General features: G+C 39.1%; 1 protein-coding gene across 2 annotated transcripts; it reads left to right on the plus strand.

Moving 5' to 3' along the window:
• The first annotated feature begins 6814 nt into the window (after nucleotides 1-6814).
• On the plus strand, nucleotides 6815-16023 carry TMEM229B (transmembrane protein 229B). Of its 2 annotated transcripts, none has more exons than XM_063441460.1 (2): nucleotides 6815-6856; nucleotides 15324-16023. In XM_063441460.1, exon 2 carries the CDS (start codon nucleotides 15358-15360, stop codon nucleotides 15826-15828), a length of 471 nt encoding a protein of 156 aa, XP_063297530.1. In that variant the 5' UTR covers nucleotides 6815-6856; nucleotides 15324-15357; the 3' UTR covers nucleotides 15829-16023. The 2 variants fall into 2 exon arrangements, with proteins under 2 accessions (XP_063297530.1, XP_063297529.1); XM_063441459.1 differs by lacking the exon at nucleotides 6815-6856 and adding an exon at nucleotides 7321-7408.
• Nucleotides 16024-16299: the final 276 nt, after the last annotated feature.

Below are 16299 nucleotides of genomic sequence, written 5' to 3' on the forward strand. Positions count from 1 at the left end.
ACGAAGAAACTTCCCAAGTCAGGACTTACCTTGAAATCAACTTACCCAAATTCCCTCCTTCCTCGGGTTGGGTGGGAGGGATAATACTCGCCTCCGTGTCATTAATAAAATCATGACTTTACGTCATGGTAATAGTAAAATCTGTGAATTTTATTAAGACACGGAGGCTCCTATTATGCTGGTTTAAAGCTGGGAGACTACCGTTCCCGCAAAGTGTTGAATAGATTTAAAATAGAAATCACGAAAGGTGGATTCTGATGACCAATCGGCCGCTTTCATAATGTCTTCAAGTCGGCAACCAATCGAGGAGGCCTTGGAGGCCATCGCTCCCCGAACAGAGTGAGGTGCGAACAATGAAGTGTCAATGCCCACTGAGGACATAATCCACTTAACCCAGCGAGCTAGTGTCGGAGTGGAAACTGGAAGGTGTGGTTTTTGGAATGAGATGAAGAGTTCATGTTTCGTTATGTCTCGTATTGTTGAGGTACGAGATTCGTAAGTTTGTAAGCATTTGACCGGGCATAGGCGTGGCCTGTCTGGAAACGCTGGGTATAACACACTCTTAGATGATGTCTTTGTTCTTCGAGAAATATCGAAAGTGACCCCTTCGGGGATGTAGGAGCGTGTGGTGAGGTCTAAGGCCCTGACATCAGAAACCCTCTTACAGGATATGAGGCACAGGAGCATCACTAGTTTAGCAGATAGTTGTTTCAGAGACATGACTGCATTGTCTGGCCATGCTTCTAGAAAAGTGAGAACGATGGAGACGTCCCATAATACTGAATATCGTGGTAACGGTGGGCGTGCAAATTTCATGCCGCGGAAAAGTCTACATATCATTGGCTGTCTTCCTATCGGGATTCCATCTAGACCCCGATGTGAAGCCGAAATGGCCGAACGATACAGGTTTACCGTACGGTAGGCCTTGCCATCTTGACATAGTGAAGTCAGGAACTGAAGGATCGAAGTCAAAGGAGCCGATATGGGATCCAAATCTCGTTCCAAGCACCAATCACGCCATCTGTTCCAAGCAGACTTATAAGCCTGTCTCGTGCCGGGTGCCCAAGCACCCTCGAGAAGCTGGAGAGTTGCTCCCGAAACTCCCTGGATTGCCCAAGGTCCCCTGAAATCAACCACGCTGTGAGATGGAGAAGACCTTGTTGTATCAAGGGATGAGGGGATCCGTCCGGGTCCTGGAGGAGGTACTCGAAGTGTGGGAGAATGCGGGATATATCTATCGCCATCTCTAAGAGGGGAGGGAACCATGGTTGGGAAGGCCATAACGGTGTCACAATCATCATTGTTCCCATTTGGCGACGTAGTTGCAGTAGGCAACGTGGGATCAATGCGAACGGTGGAAAGGCATAATTCCTTGTGGACGCCCAATCTTGGGTGAATACATTGTTGCCAGTGCAGATGGGTCCGGTCTCTAGCTGACAAATCTGGGTATTTGTGCATTCAAGCGGGAAGCAAAGAGATCTTTGTCCAAGGGGCCCCATAATGACCGGATCTCTTTGAAGACCCTGGGGCTCAGTCACCAGTCGCTGGGGTCCCTGAGGTGTTGTGAGCACCAATCCGCAGTGGTGTTGCATAGACCGGGAATGTATTCTGCTGTGACTGAAATGCCTTGTGACAGGCAGAATCGCCAGTATCCTCGATTTCGTGCCCCCTAGATGGTTGATATACCGAACTGCTGATATATTGTCCATCTTCAAAAGAATAGAGCACTGGGCATGGGTTGGCGAAAAGCTGCGGATCGCGAAGGATCCAGCGAGAAGTTCCAGGCAATTGATATGGAGGGATGATTCCATGTCGGACCACCTGCCACCTGTAGATATATTCCCACAGCGTGCACCCCAACCGAGTAAACTTGCGTCAGATTCTATAATGAGGTCTGGTGTGGTGCCAAAGATAGCGCGACCATTCCAGGCTTCCATATGGAGGAGCCACCATTTTAGTTCTTCTTTTGCTTCTGCGTTTAGGGTGATCCAGTCCGAGTAGGCTACCCCGTCTCTCAAATGGGAAGCCTGTAGGCATTGTAGTGCCCGATAATGTAGAGGGCCTGGAAAAATGGCTTGTATAGAGGCCGCTAGAAGACCTATCACCCTTGCCAATTGTCTGATAGTGAGCTGGGGCGTTGCCAGCGTGCGTCTGATTTCTTTCTTTATACCGTTCAGTTTCGTTATTGGCAGATGTAAGGTTTGAGACGTAGAGTCCACAATGAGGCCCAAGAATTCTATGTGTTGTGTGGGAACCAGAATGGATTTCTCCCAATTGACGAGAAAACCCAGGTTTTGTAGCAGAGTCTGAGTCCAGTGTAGATGGGTTGCGAAGATTGGTCCATAACGAGGATGTCGTCTAAGTAGATTACGAGACGTACTCCTCGACTGCGCAATAAGGCGACTACGGGCTTCATCAGTTTGGTGAAGCACCACGGAGCTGAAGATAGTCCGAACGGGAGACATGAGAATCTCCATTTCCTGCCCTGCCATATGAATTGCAGGAAGTCCTGGTGTTGTAGGGCAACCGGTACCGTGAGGTACACATCTTGTAGGTCTAACTTTACCATCCAATCTGATGGTTGGAGGAGGGCTCTTAGACAATGTATTCCCTCCATTTTAAAATGGTTGTATGCTACGCAAGTGTTGAGATGCTTCAAATTGATCACTGGGCGAACACCGCCACCTTTTTTGGCAACTAGGAATAGGTTGCTCACATACCCTGGTGTGTTCACAGGGATTTCTGTAATGGCCTGTTTTCTTACCAAATCTCGTATCTCCTTGGTGACAAGGGTTGTGTCTTGTTGGGAAAAATGGATTTCCCGTGGGGGGTAGTGTTGTATTGGTGTGGATAGGAAGTCTATGCCATATCCCTTTACAGTGTTCAGTACCCAGACATCTGATGTAATGTGTGCCCATACATGGGAAAAATGACAGAGTCTGCCCCCCACTGCCCCTAGGGAAGAATAAAACATAAGAGGACTTACCATAAGGTCGTCATCCTGAGTGGGCACTTCGTGGTCCGCGAGCAACCCATGGCCGCCCACGTTGTGGGAAGAAGGCCGGGGCGTTGCGATGTTCCTGGAAGGTAGCTCGCCCAATGTAGGAGCCTCAGTTCTGTCTGAAAGAACTCCTGTTAACACGGCCGGACAGGCGGCTCCTGGCTCTTCCAGCCCCACCAAAAACCTTAGGGTGGAATACTTTGCACATGTTAGAGTGCGCCTTATCAAGGGCAGTAAACGTCTGGACGAAGGAGCCCAGTTCCTTAACGAAGTTGTCTCCGAACAGGAGACCTTTGGCTTGGGTGCCCGGCTCATTCAGAGCCATATTAATTAATTTTGGTTCAATTTTAAGCAAGATTGATTTGCGATGCTCCGTAGCCATCGCAGTGTTGGCATTGCCAATTAAGCAAATCAGTCTTTGGATCCTCCCGCTTATGGCGGCTCGGTCCAACTCCTGGTCGTCTTCAACCATCTCAAAAATCTTGGTTGCTGGACCAAGTATGTCTAACACTTTATCCTGGCAATTGCGCAGGGAAAAATCCAAGCCTTTGTTAGGCTTCCAACCTGTTTTACTCAGGAATTGTATAATTTTTGGGTCTACTGCAGGTGTTCTGCAAACATCATCAGGGACCGTGGGTCGTGGGCATTCTGCCCGGAGTTTATTGCGTGTCACCTTATCCAAAGGCTTGCTCACTCTAGATGCAATATATCTCGCCACATGGTCCGAGGGTGACCATTCCGCTGATCGCGGGTGACGCAGGTCAACAGGGTCAAACAGGGGCTCCCTGTGGGGGTCCAGGATCGTATCCGTGTCCCCTGGGGTTTTTTGGTCCACCTGATATACATCGGCTTGAGACGCAGTGCGGTCTCGGTCAGGATCGTAACCTTCAGCCAGACTATCTGATTCTAGATCCGAGGGATCTTCAGAATCCTGATAAGTCTCCTCCTCAATATCACTGAGATCCGACTCAGAGTCTAGTTGGGCTTTTGCCCTCTTCCATAACCTAGCCGATTTTGCCCGGCTAGTGGCTCTTTTGCGCGGTGGTGGAATAGGCGCGCCATCTGTGACAGGTGCATAGCTGTCCATCTGAGATAGAGAGGAGTGTTTTGATTTGGTCAATGCCTTGCGGCCAGCCTGAGGCTGTATAGGGGCCTGGGTAGTGGCTGTTTGAGCTGATATCTGTGCCTGCATGAGGGCATGTGTCAGTGTCTGTAAAAAGTGAATCAGACATAAGTCCCACAGCTGAAGTAAAGGCTTTTGTCATAGCCTGTGACATAGTTCTGTCAAATAAAGTCTGCATATCAGCAGTGGTATTAAATTCAGCTGAAGGTGTTTTTGAATGTGGACCTGAGACCCAGAGGGAGTTTGATTATCCTTGTCAGTAGGCATATTGATTATGCTGAGAAACTGACAGGTGTAAATAGACAGTTTAAATTTGACCTATAGAAATAAAACAACCTAGAAAGGAGGGTTGATTAACCCAAAGCAAGGGGGAGGAAATCAGGCACAAACAATTACTCACAATATAGTAAATGTAAATAAGTACAGATAAGTGTAAAAATCAAACCGGAGATACCATGAGCCGTCCGACCGCCATTAACACTAAACTCCAACTCCGAGGTCCGGCAGTTGGGGGCGGTATCAGATAATGAGCGCGGGAAACCAAGAAAAAAATGGCCGCGGCGAAAATCCCGAGCAAGACAGGAGCTTGTCGTCTAACTGGCCGTCGAATGTAGTCATATAATCGTGACGGGGGAACTACAGAAAATACGGTATTTTCGCGATCCGCCAATAAGTGGTTAGAGGAAACCAAATGAATGGCGGTCGGCTCTAACAGGGTAAAAAACGCTGACAGGATACTAGATTTCCGTCAAACTTTCCTGCGCCCGATCAACAAAGATTGGGCTCAGGTCGGCAGTGTTGGAATCAGGATCCTTAGAGATCATTAATGTAATAACAGTTATGCATACAAAATATAAAATATAAGGAAACTGTATATGAGGAGAATCAATTAAAGGGATACCTAAATCCCACAGATCTTTGTACATAGACAATATTAATCAGTATAACGTTAAAGGTACAGTAATGAATTACAACTATATGAATATAATTAAATTAATACAAAATATGATCCCCACAGTTAAGGAACCGTGGGGACCTGATGTTACTTAACTGAGGGAGCAGCAAAGAAAGAGGAATAGGATTGGTTGACAGAACCTATTATGCTGGAGAGAAGAACCTGATTGGCTGTTACCGTTGCTAAGGAGACACTGCTCTCAGACTGTTAATGTTATGTACTGGTTATGTTTTCAAATTTTTTCTTTGCTGCTGAGCGAAATAAAGAAAGAGTGCAGCATAATAGGAGCCTCTGTGTCTTAATAAAATCTGTTGGCGCTATATAAATGGAAATAATAATAATGTATATATGAATAGGTGTATGTGTACATATGCAAATATATATATATATATATATATATATATATATATATATATATATATATATATATTTAAATACATATTTCTCCTCCCCCCAAAAAAAAAATTTGCTCACTTAGTAAAAACATTATTTCAACAATTTGCCTATTTGTTAAATTATTTATTTGTCGCCTTGTTTATTTTTGCTAAGTATTGGTTTGTGAATGTGAGTTTGGAGTGTTTGTACTATGGTGGAGTTGGAGACAATTTCACTAACGTTTATGCCTAGGCAGTAGGCACCCATTCTTTTGATTATTCAGAGGCAAAGTTTATTGGCGAGAAGGGTCATGTAATCAGTGTGAAACATCAAGCAAATGTTTATACCTTGTGAAGATGCAAAAGGCATTTGTCCTGCTTGACTCGCGTATCTAAGTAGAGTCCTATATGGTTGTTTTCGTTAAAATTCCTCTGTCTCACAGGCTATTCTATACCATAATCCATTGGTTGCTGAGATGTAACCTGTATTATTGGTATAAATCACAGTTCCCAATATCAGTACATGATCTTATTATCCAGCGTTTAATATATATAATTTGCAAGTGATACATATTAAAGTGTATTCATTTTTAGTTCTCTGTTTCCCTGGGTTATATCTCAGTATAGTCAAATAGTGCAGCTGAGCAAAGGGTCTGAAAGAAACAAAGACAAAAATGTGAACCTATTTAAATTAAAATATACACCAAGACAAAAAAAAATCCCTTGAGAGAAAATTGAATTTCCAGTCCATTACAAATAGAAGGTAAAACAACAAACAAAAACTGTGTAAATCACATTTAGGTTACACATCACAGATCAGATACAACTTTATGTCTTTTCCCAAGCTGTACCTGTCATGAGAAGTCCTTAACTTGATCTGTTGAATCTCCTTCTTAGCTTCTTGTGTTTTCTGGAAATATACCTATTTTGTGAAACTTATATTCCCTCAACAAACCTTCAAATAAAGGATTTATAGAAGTTATTTTATCTCTTTTGTTTCCATCACTTCTCATACCATGACAGCCTTGTTTTACCTGTCCCATGCAGGTCCCTTACCGTCTATCTCAATTACCTCTCATTCCTTCTGTCATGTAATGTTATGTAAAACTCACAAAATGTTGTATAGTGCTGCTAAACTTGCTGACGCATTCTAAAAGATGAAATATTAAATGAATGCAAGAGTAGAATGGTATGACAGGTTACCTGGGAGCCTATGTCTGATCTGGTCCTCTCCTCCAGGAAAAGTCTGGCCAATCCAGTACCTCGTTTATTGAATAAGAGTGCTCAGCTGATGTTGTCAGCCAATGAACACAGTCCTATTTTGCACAGTGGAAACAAGCAGATTCTATTGCAAGAATTACCTGAAAGAAGGGTTTTGGCCACGGACATCCGTCACGACTCAAGTAAATTTCCAAATAATTTCAAAACAGTTTAACAAATTTCTCTGGCAGGGTTCCAGAGCCCTCCTGGCGCTATAACCAATATGGGTGCTGTAATAGTTATGGTGTTTTGAATGTTCCTTCAGTCATATTGATAATTGGTGTGCTATGACTTTGAAATGAACTGTAATAAAGCATTTGAAATAACCCAGTGTCATCAATACAAGGAGTCGTCAAATCTTCACATAAATCAACCACCTGTTCGATATTACTGCTCTATCTTCCTTTATTACACTGAGTAATTAATGACCTTTGTAAAAGCAAAGATACTCAGTAAGTATCCACTCTTTTTGTTTGTCGTTTGTTGACTTTTGCAATCTTATGCATTCTTTGTATACCTCAGCAGGATATTGATCAATTTGATTTTAGCTAAATGGGTCCACTAAGCTAAGAAAATATTAACTATTAGCTAGACTCATAAAAGCAAACATAGCTTTTGGAATTTTACTTTGTTGAAGACATTGATGAGAACAAATTCGCACCTCTTACATAGGGAATAAAAAACAAACAACCCAGGTAAGTAATGCTAAAACTGTCCTAAAGCAGAATTAGCAATAGACGGTTTATATTCGATTTAGATCTTAAGGATTAAATTCAGCTGCTTATTGAAAGATAAAATAGAAAACACAAGGAGGGGCTGTTTTAGTTCTCTGGTGTTTTAGATATCAAGATGGTGTCTGTTTGAATTTTCTCTAATGTCATCATGTGAACTTAGGTTCATCTTCAGAGTTGCGGTGAATACACAGGGAGATACTTTGTTTATAATAAGAAAAGAGTGAACTTTGAGTTTTGTTTAGCTTTTATTCCAATTTTGTTATGTGCTGTGGGCTATATGTATTTATTCTTAAAACGTTACTTTTTAACTATCTGGCAAAGTACAAAAATAGTTTAGAAGTCAACAAATTATAAACTTTTCTCAAGTGTTAGAATCCACAGAATGTATCGAAATGTAGCACAAAAAAAGACTGGTGTCAGTGCACATGGATTTTCTTTATGCTGACCCATAGTTCTTGTTTCATTACATTGCTTGACATTGAAAATAGAATATATAGCAATACGCAAAGTGAGTCATTCTTGTCCTATCATATTAAAGAAGGCTTTACTCATGCTATACGTGTATTTATTTATATGTCAATTCATGTTAGAAAATAGTATTTCATTTAGTAAAACTGCTTTTTTGTTATCAAAATTAATTGCTACCAAAATAAGTATTTTCATGCAAATTAAAAGACAATCAATGAAATTGTATCAGCATTATTTTCTTTAAAATTAATAATAAGAAAGCAGGAAGAGGGGAGAGAGGATATTGCCAACCCGAGATTTTAAAGACATTATAACAAACCACAAGGCTGAACGTTGAGTAGTCTATAAGTTTCTCCAGAACCTAAAGATGACTTATTTTTCCCCATAATACACACTTTGCAGTAATGTATCTTTTAATTCTTCTTTTAGCTATAACATTGGTGTTACATTATGGAAATATTTCTCTCCCTGTTTTCCTTTTTGGATTATACACTGTCACAGACAGAGGTTTATAGAAGAGTGAAATACACAGTTTGCAGGTGTTTTTGAGATCTTTTAAGATCTTTTTTTTTCTCCTGGACTAAAGAACGGTTAGAAGGAATTTTAGAATGAAAAGAAAGACACTACTTGGTTAAAATAGAAAAAGAAAACCTCAAGAGCAAAAAAAGATTAAATTGAAGGATGAGGACAATGGCAGTGGCAGAACGTGGTACCAAGGAAGTGTTATGAGGTCATGGTTCTACTATATAGGTAATTCAAATCCGAGGTTATATAATAAAAAAAAAAAAGAGCTTTACAGTTTATATTTTTCTGATTGGAATTTCTCCATAGACAAAGGAATTGTTGAGGCTGCTAGCAATCTGAATCACATTTTAATTGATTTTTCTTTACCTTGGTAAGGTTGATTATTGAAAATTTTCTGATAAATTAATGTGTTTTTATCAAGGTCGTGTTAAACAACATATATTAAAAAAAAATACATGTCGATGTCGATGTAGATGTCGATTTGCTTAGCATTGTAAAGAGCTGAGCTAATAAAAAAGAGTTACAATTATAACTCCATTTAAACATTTTGTTTATAACAGTATTATTTAGTAAATAGCTATTTTATGGTACCCTTTGGAGCTTTCTTACTCCATGCAGAAGCTATCACTAAATGGTGTTGTATTTTTGGTGTAACGTGACCCGATAGAGTTATTAGTAATGTGTTGCTTGCTAAGAGTCTAGCAGAGTGATAGATCACAGATTATGCAGAATATGACCACGCATTGCGGCAGGATCCTTAGACAATGCAAAAGTTATCTAGAACATGTGGAGGTCATATACAATGGCAGAATACATAAGACAAGGCTTAAGTAACCCATAAATAGCAAAGGAAAATTTCTCCCATCTCCTCTAAAATGCTAATGAATACATTTATTCTGTGACCTATTTTACTTTGAGAGAGCAAAAAAACAAGGTGCACGAGAATACTGAAAATGGACAACATTTTGAGTAGTTTGCCTTTTGGTTGCTCTCCATTCAGATCTCAAGCTAGTTTTAGCTCATCTTGAGTCATTACAAAGAGAACCTAGGCCATTTGTATATAAGACTGACCTCATCCAAAAGGGCTGTCCAGATCCAAAATACAGGCTGGTTCTGTCTGCACAAGAGATACAGCAACCCCAGATGATAATTTTGGCCTTGTTAGGCCTCATCAGAAAGGTATATAACTTACATCCCTCTAGGGCATCACAAGCAAGTGTCTGGGTTATCTGAATTACTTTTTAAACTTAGGAAGAGCAAAAAACAGCGTGCATGAGAATGCTGAGAATGGAAAACAGTAGATCCTGAAGTTACAGATAAAAATGTTAGGATATTTCAAAAAATGATATGGTGATTGTAGAAATAATTTCTCTGCAGAGACTCATTATATAGTAAGCCCATTACCCCCTTACTAAACATAATGAATAACCAGCACATTTCTTTAAATCAGTAAAACATGGTTCTAAACATGCATGTTACAAAAGTGTCAGGAAATCTCAAATGTTCACACAGAAATACCTTTTTAAGCTATGCATATGATCATTAAATATTTATGTATTTTTTCTATTTAAAAAAAATTATAGAGTACAGTGCCACACTAGAACAGTGCATAAAGGCTTTAAAAGCTTAGTACAGTATAATTTTGTCAATACAATGTTTTCTTTGGTTCCATTAAAAATTGCAAACCTGGTATAAATATAAAGGTTTCTAAATATATTGTGAAATGTCAAGCATGTAGAATTATTCTCTGAATTGTAGCCATTAATGGAATTGCTATGGATACAGCTAATGTATTAAAAAATAATTAATCTTTTTTTCATGCACTCCCCTGTAAATGTCTTTTTTTTATATTCCAGCAAAATCACTGATCTATTCACCAGTTTAAACCCTTATCTTTCCTTTTTCTCTATGAATGAGAAGGTGTGGGTAGTTCTATTTGCAAATTCTTATATGTTAATTAGTATGAGAATGGACTTATGTTTCCTACCAGTCTTTTTCCTAAAATTCAAATCAGGACCAATGTACAAAGGTAAATGTGAGCGTAATGAAAAATGATGATTAATTAAACTCTCCTTATGTATTTGTTATTCTCTGTGTTCCATGAGTTGTCCCCTCTGGACCCCATGTAAGCCACCCTCATGCTACAAGAGGTAGGAAACCAACAGGGTGGCTTAAAACATATATTTTTGAGAGTATGAGTTTTGCAGTATGAATGTTTTGAAAGTGTGTCTGGGGATGTGTGCATGGAATTGCATTGTGTATCTTTGTGTGTGTGTGTGTGTGTGTGTGTGTGCTTACCAGAGACTGTATGTCTGACAGTCCTTATCTGTGTGTTTGTCTGACAGTGTGTATCAGTATCTTTATGTGTGTGTGTGTGTGTGTGTGTTTCTCTATCTGTGTGTCCATTAGTGTGACTGTGAGTATGTTATGTCAGTTTCTTTATCTTTATGTGTTTCTCTATCTGTGTATCAATTTGCGTGCCTCTGAGTATGGTATGTCAGTATCGTTACGTTTGTGTGTGTTTCCCTCTCTGTGTATCCATTTGTGTGCCTGTGAGTAAAGTATGTCTGTATGTTTATGTTTGTTTGTGTTTCTCTATTTGTGTATCTATTACTGTGCCGTTAAGTAATGTAACTGTATTTAGAATTGTGAGAATTTGTTTTGGGGTCTTGTAAGGTCCATTAGTGTACCTGTCAGTATGGTATGTCAGTATCTTTATGTTTGTGTTTGTTTCTCTATCTGTGTATCCATTGGTGTGCTTGTGAGTACGGTGTGTCTGTATGTTTTTGTTTGTGTGTGTTTCTGTATCTGTGTATCTATTAGTATACCGGTAAGTACTGTATCTGTGTTTAGAATTGTGTGAATTTGATTTGGGGTCTTGTAAGGGGCCGGGCGAGTTGTAATGGCAGCCCTGTGAATGAATATCCAGTTGTGCAGAAAACATTTTTTTTGTATGATTGAGTTCTAGCACAATGAATTGCAATGGTGTCACCCATGTATGTTAGATTACATTTGCTTAGTTGTAAAACACTAATGCATTATCTTCTCCTACATTCCTACTGCTAATTACAAATTAAATAGTCGTCAATCCAATATTACAAAAAATGAAGTTCAAATGGAACTTTCAAAAATTTTACAATTGTAAATATATTGAATATATCATTGGCTAAATAATTAACATCCAGTAAAACTTTGAAGTGACTTTTGGTCAAGCATAATCTGACTGACTCCCGGTGCCAGGCACTGTGATAGCCTTTCATCTTATCTAATGCAATGTTTACAGACCAATGTCTACTTTCAACCATCAAATTATAGTTTTTTTTTTGCAAGAAACCAAGATAGATGGTAAATAAACTGCTGTCTACACGTCTCTCTTTATTTCTAATATCTATCCTTTATAAGGGGAAAAGAAGCTAAGCAAAAAGAAACCAAGATTAATATAAAAACTACAGCATGCTTGATATGGTATTACAGTAAACATGTGAATCAGCATTTTCTGTCCTCGTTCACTTCCTAGAATTACATATAGCTGGGCATCAGCTGGCGAGAGGTGATATTGAATATTTTTTTTCTTTAATGGCTTTTCAGACACTTTGTGAAACAACACAAAGTATTAGTAAGATATCAAGTAAAGTAAATTCTGCCTGTATGGAATCGCCTAGCTTTTGGACATGTGTTTCTTGATAAATGGAATCTTCTACGGTAAACTGAAATGTTATCATGCATGTTTAATAACTTACATATATGCAAAAGCGGGTGTAAATTGTATGTTGTCCTATAAAATTGACAGATGATTTTGTGTATAAAATGTACTTCAAAAATATAAAATTATTATTATTAGAAGGCGTGGAAATTGATCAAATTAATTATGAAAAATGCGTGGTGAGCCCATCACGACTGCAATATGTACAGCAAATTCACATTCTCCGAGTGATTTAAGAAATATATTAAAATATATATATATTTTTTTATAAATTGGTGATACATTATGTTTTAATTTGCCATAGATCATACATCAATGAAAATAATATGGTAAAAGCTCAAACACAAATTATGTAACATAAGGCCAATCTCAAAAAATGGATAAACACCCTGCTTATGGGAATTTATAACATGCCTGCTGCCTTTTTAATTGTCTCCATGCTTTTTTGGCTAAAATCAGATGTTAAGCATTGTTACCAATAAAGATGCTTGGAGTTAAAAAAAAAAAAAAAAATACGTTTCCATGGTTCATCCCTGTCTTTAACATCTAAATGCTACTCTTTCTGCATTCTACTGTGAAGCATTTGTTCCTCCACTGATTTACAAAGTTTTTAAGGTTTTGCAAACTGGAAAATATGGTGCATTCACTTAATACAATTCATAGTAACTCCACCAGGACACTATTTAACTTTGCACTCTTCACCTGTGAACACCTAAACAGAAAATTCTAGTGAACTGAAAATCATATTAGAACCTAATAATCTCTATTGGAGACATGACAATGTAAAGAGTTACTCCTAGCACTGTAACTACTCAAGTGATATGAATTGGTCATGGTGTCTGGAGTCTGCATGTACAGCATTTGCACATAAAGAAATTAACCTTTCAGCCTGCTGGAGGTATAGCTCCACCAAGGGTCGGATTAGAAGCTCATTGAACCTGGTGCTGACAATTACGATGGGCCTAATTATGGAATCTTATCGACGGAAAACATTAAAACATTAATACCTCCCAAGCATCATGTATCTGGTGGAGGTGGTGCTGGAGGGAAACACACAGGACATAGCTATCAGAAAACACATACTCTATGCTAATGTCTCGCTTTCATCTTTCAAGTAAATCCATACCCCCTAACAGCAGTGTCCGGTGAAGTAGGATTTCGGTGGGCAGCGTAAAAGGGTGGGCCTCTGATGTGAATCACGTAACAAGAACCGCCCAAAGGGACAAACGAATTAGATGGTCAGCCTGGTGTGAATGCATGTCAGGATGCTTGCCAATCATGCAGTATGACCAACCAAGGGCATATTGTGCAGAAAGCACCCTGAGCTTAAAGGGACACTATAGTCATCTGAACAACTTTAGCTTAATGAAGCAGTTTTGGTGTATAGAGCATGCCCCTGCAGCCTCACTGCTCAATCCTCTGCCATTTAGGAGTTAAATCCCTTTGTTTATGAACCCTAGTTACACCTCCCTGCATGTGACTGGCACAGCCTTCCATAAACACTTCCTGTAAAGAGAGCCCTATTTAGGCTTTCTTTATTGCAAGTTCTGTTTAATTAAGATTTTCTTATCCCCTGCTATGTTAATAGCTTGCTAGACCCTGCAAGAGCCTCCTGTATGTGATTAAAGTTCAATTTAGAGATTGAGATACAATTATTTAAGGTAAATTACATCTGTTTGAAAGTGAAACCAGTTTTTTTTTCCATGCAGGCTCTGTCAATCATAGCCAGGGGAGGTGTGGCTAGGGCTGCATAAACAGAAACAAAGTGATTTAACTCCTAAATGACGGTGAATTGAGCAGTGAAATTGCAGGGGAATGATCTATACACTAAAACTGCTTTATTTAGCTAAAGTAATTTAGGTGACTATAGTGTTCCTTTAAAATAAAATAGGTCCAGGCACACAGGATTGCTGCAGGAAGGCAGGTTTATTGGAACAAAAAGTGCAAAGTTTCTGCCTACACAGAGACCTTTATCAAGCTTGACAAAGCCCTCTGTATAGGCCAAAATGTTGCCGTTTTTGTTCCAATAAACTTGCCTTTCTGCAGCAACAGTGAGTGCCTTGACCTAATTTATTTTATTTACTAAATTGGGTTTTGCAAACCCTGGCCCTGATAAGCACCTGGATTCCTAAGTATGAGTGTGGTATCCTCCGTTTGTGAATTACTACAGCACCCTGAGCTTGGCATCAATGCATCTAATGATGTGCTAGCCTATGCTTTCTAAGGATTTTTTTCTGGTCAACTTCTCTCTTTCCTAACCTTCTTACTAACAGACAGAAGCTCCTGTTTTACAGTTTGGGACAGAGAAAAAGTACAAGTAATCAGTGTAAGTAAGGGAACATGCCAGAGTGTTAGAGAGACTGAAGTCTGCAAAGTCTGCTTTAACTTAACTAATTTCATTGTTAGTCAGTCCACATAGGTTTTGTGCCCCTACATCCCTCTTACGTTTCCACACTTAAGCAAGAAACATGTAAATAATAGTAAAAAAAAATAAAAAAAAATTATGAATGGGCCTGTACCATGGGCATGGGCCTGGAGCTGCAGTCCCATGAGCCCCTATGTTAATCCGGCCTTGGCTCCACCTTTGAAGCAACATTAATCAACCCAAAACAAAGCTCTATACTGGCTAATGTCAATTTTGTGCATAATTGGCATCTGATGGCATAGTGAAGCCAGCCAATGGAGACAAAGAGCCTCCATCTTGCTGCCGCTGTCTTCCCCTCTGTCTGTCCTCCCTGACCTACCACTCCAGTGAGATTGAGTGATGTTACCCAAAGAGGACTGAGCTGAGAGAAGAGCTTGGGCTTGGTAGTGGAACAATTTAACTGCTAATTACCAGATGCTAATAGTGAAATTATATAGCATGGAAATGTCTGCAAGTTGCTATAATTACTGGCAGCCATTTTGAACATACCCGGCTTATCAATTACTAACTGTGACACGTGTAGAAATAATTCCACTGTTGGGAATGCTAATTCCTAAAAAGGTCATCAGAATGTAATTGTTATATACGTATATAGGCATCTTAAAGAACTCAAAGAACTTAAAATTATCTAGCACATGAAAGGGTTGGGTTTAATTCTAAGAATTGAAGAACAATGTCAAATTTCTTTTTCATTTCAATGTATTCTATTTTTTTTTTTTACTAAAACCTTGCTTATCGCCTTTTGTCTTTCCAAGCTGAACAGAATTTATCGGACTGCTAGATGACAAAATGGAGAAAACAGGAAATCTCAATGGCATTTGTAGGTGGTATATTTATGCAATGCATGGATATGTGTGCGAGATCATGTTCACAGCAGCTTGGGACTTATGCCACACACACAGCTGGAAACTAATTGGCGTCAGCAGCATTTGGGCTTTTTTCATATACGGAACAGCAATTTTTATCATAGAAAAAATGCAACTTTACCTTTTTTCAAGAGTCAACATCTTCGTAAGATGTTTAATGTATACTATATGGACATACACATGGGAGTTTTCAACAGGTTATATTTTAAGGATATTTGATGCTTGTCCATGGGATTACTCTCATTTTCCTGGAAATATAATGGGCCTTATTACCTTGGAGTATGCTATCCCGTGGTTCTTTGCCTGTATGATAGCAGAACAGGTGGTGATCAAAAATACTCTTCTTCTACAATTTCCTGTGCAATCAAATCACAGAAAACACAAGGAATGTTAACGACCAACCAAACAGTAACGTCGTGGACATTCTATACCTAATTCTTCAGTAATCCAACCAGTAACTGGTTATAGCTACTTTTGTTTGTATATTGTATTAGAATTATATATTTCCTCTAACTAACTATAAATGCAATGTTGATTTCCGTGCCTTATCTGAATTCAATCACCTATGCCAAAGTAAATGGTTATAACACTATTAGAACAAATTTATTTTTAAAAATGTATTTTTATGAATAAGCAATAAAAAAAATCTTGTCAAAGGTGTGATGATCACTGGCTCAGGAACATTGATGGTCTGGTGGGGGAAGGGATTGCTGTTATATGGGGGGGGGGGGTAAAATCAAACACCAATAAAAATGGTAATTTTATAAACACAGTGTCCCTGTATACAGTAATGAAGTAACACAATATAATTTACATCATTTTACATTAAGACCTGAATGACATACAGATTTGAAATTAAATCCTG

Source organism: Pelobates fuscus, chromosome 2, assembly GCF_036172605.1.
Source record: "Pelobates fuscus isolate aPelFus1 chromosome 2, aPelFus1.pri, whole genome shotgun sequence".
In the NCBI taxonomy this organism is placed as follows: Eukaryota; Metazoa; Chordata; class Amphibia; order Anura; family Pelobatidae; genus Pelobates; species Pelobates fuscus.

Excerpts from the sequence above, each read along its gene's own strand:
- TMEM229B (XM_063441460.1), top strand. The coding sequence starts at position 15,358 with ATGGAGAAAACAGGAAATCTCAATGGCATTTGTAGGTGGTATATTTAT.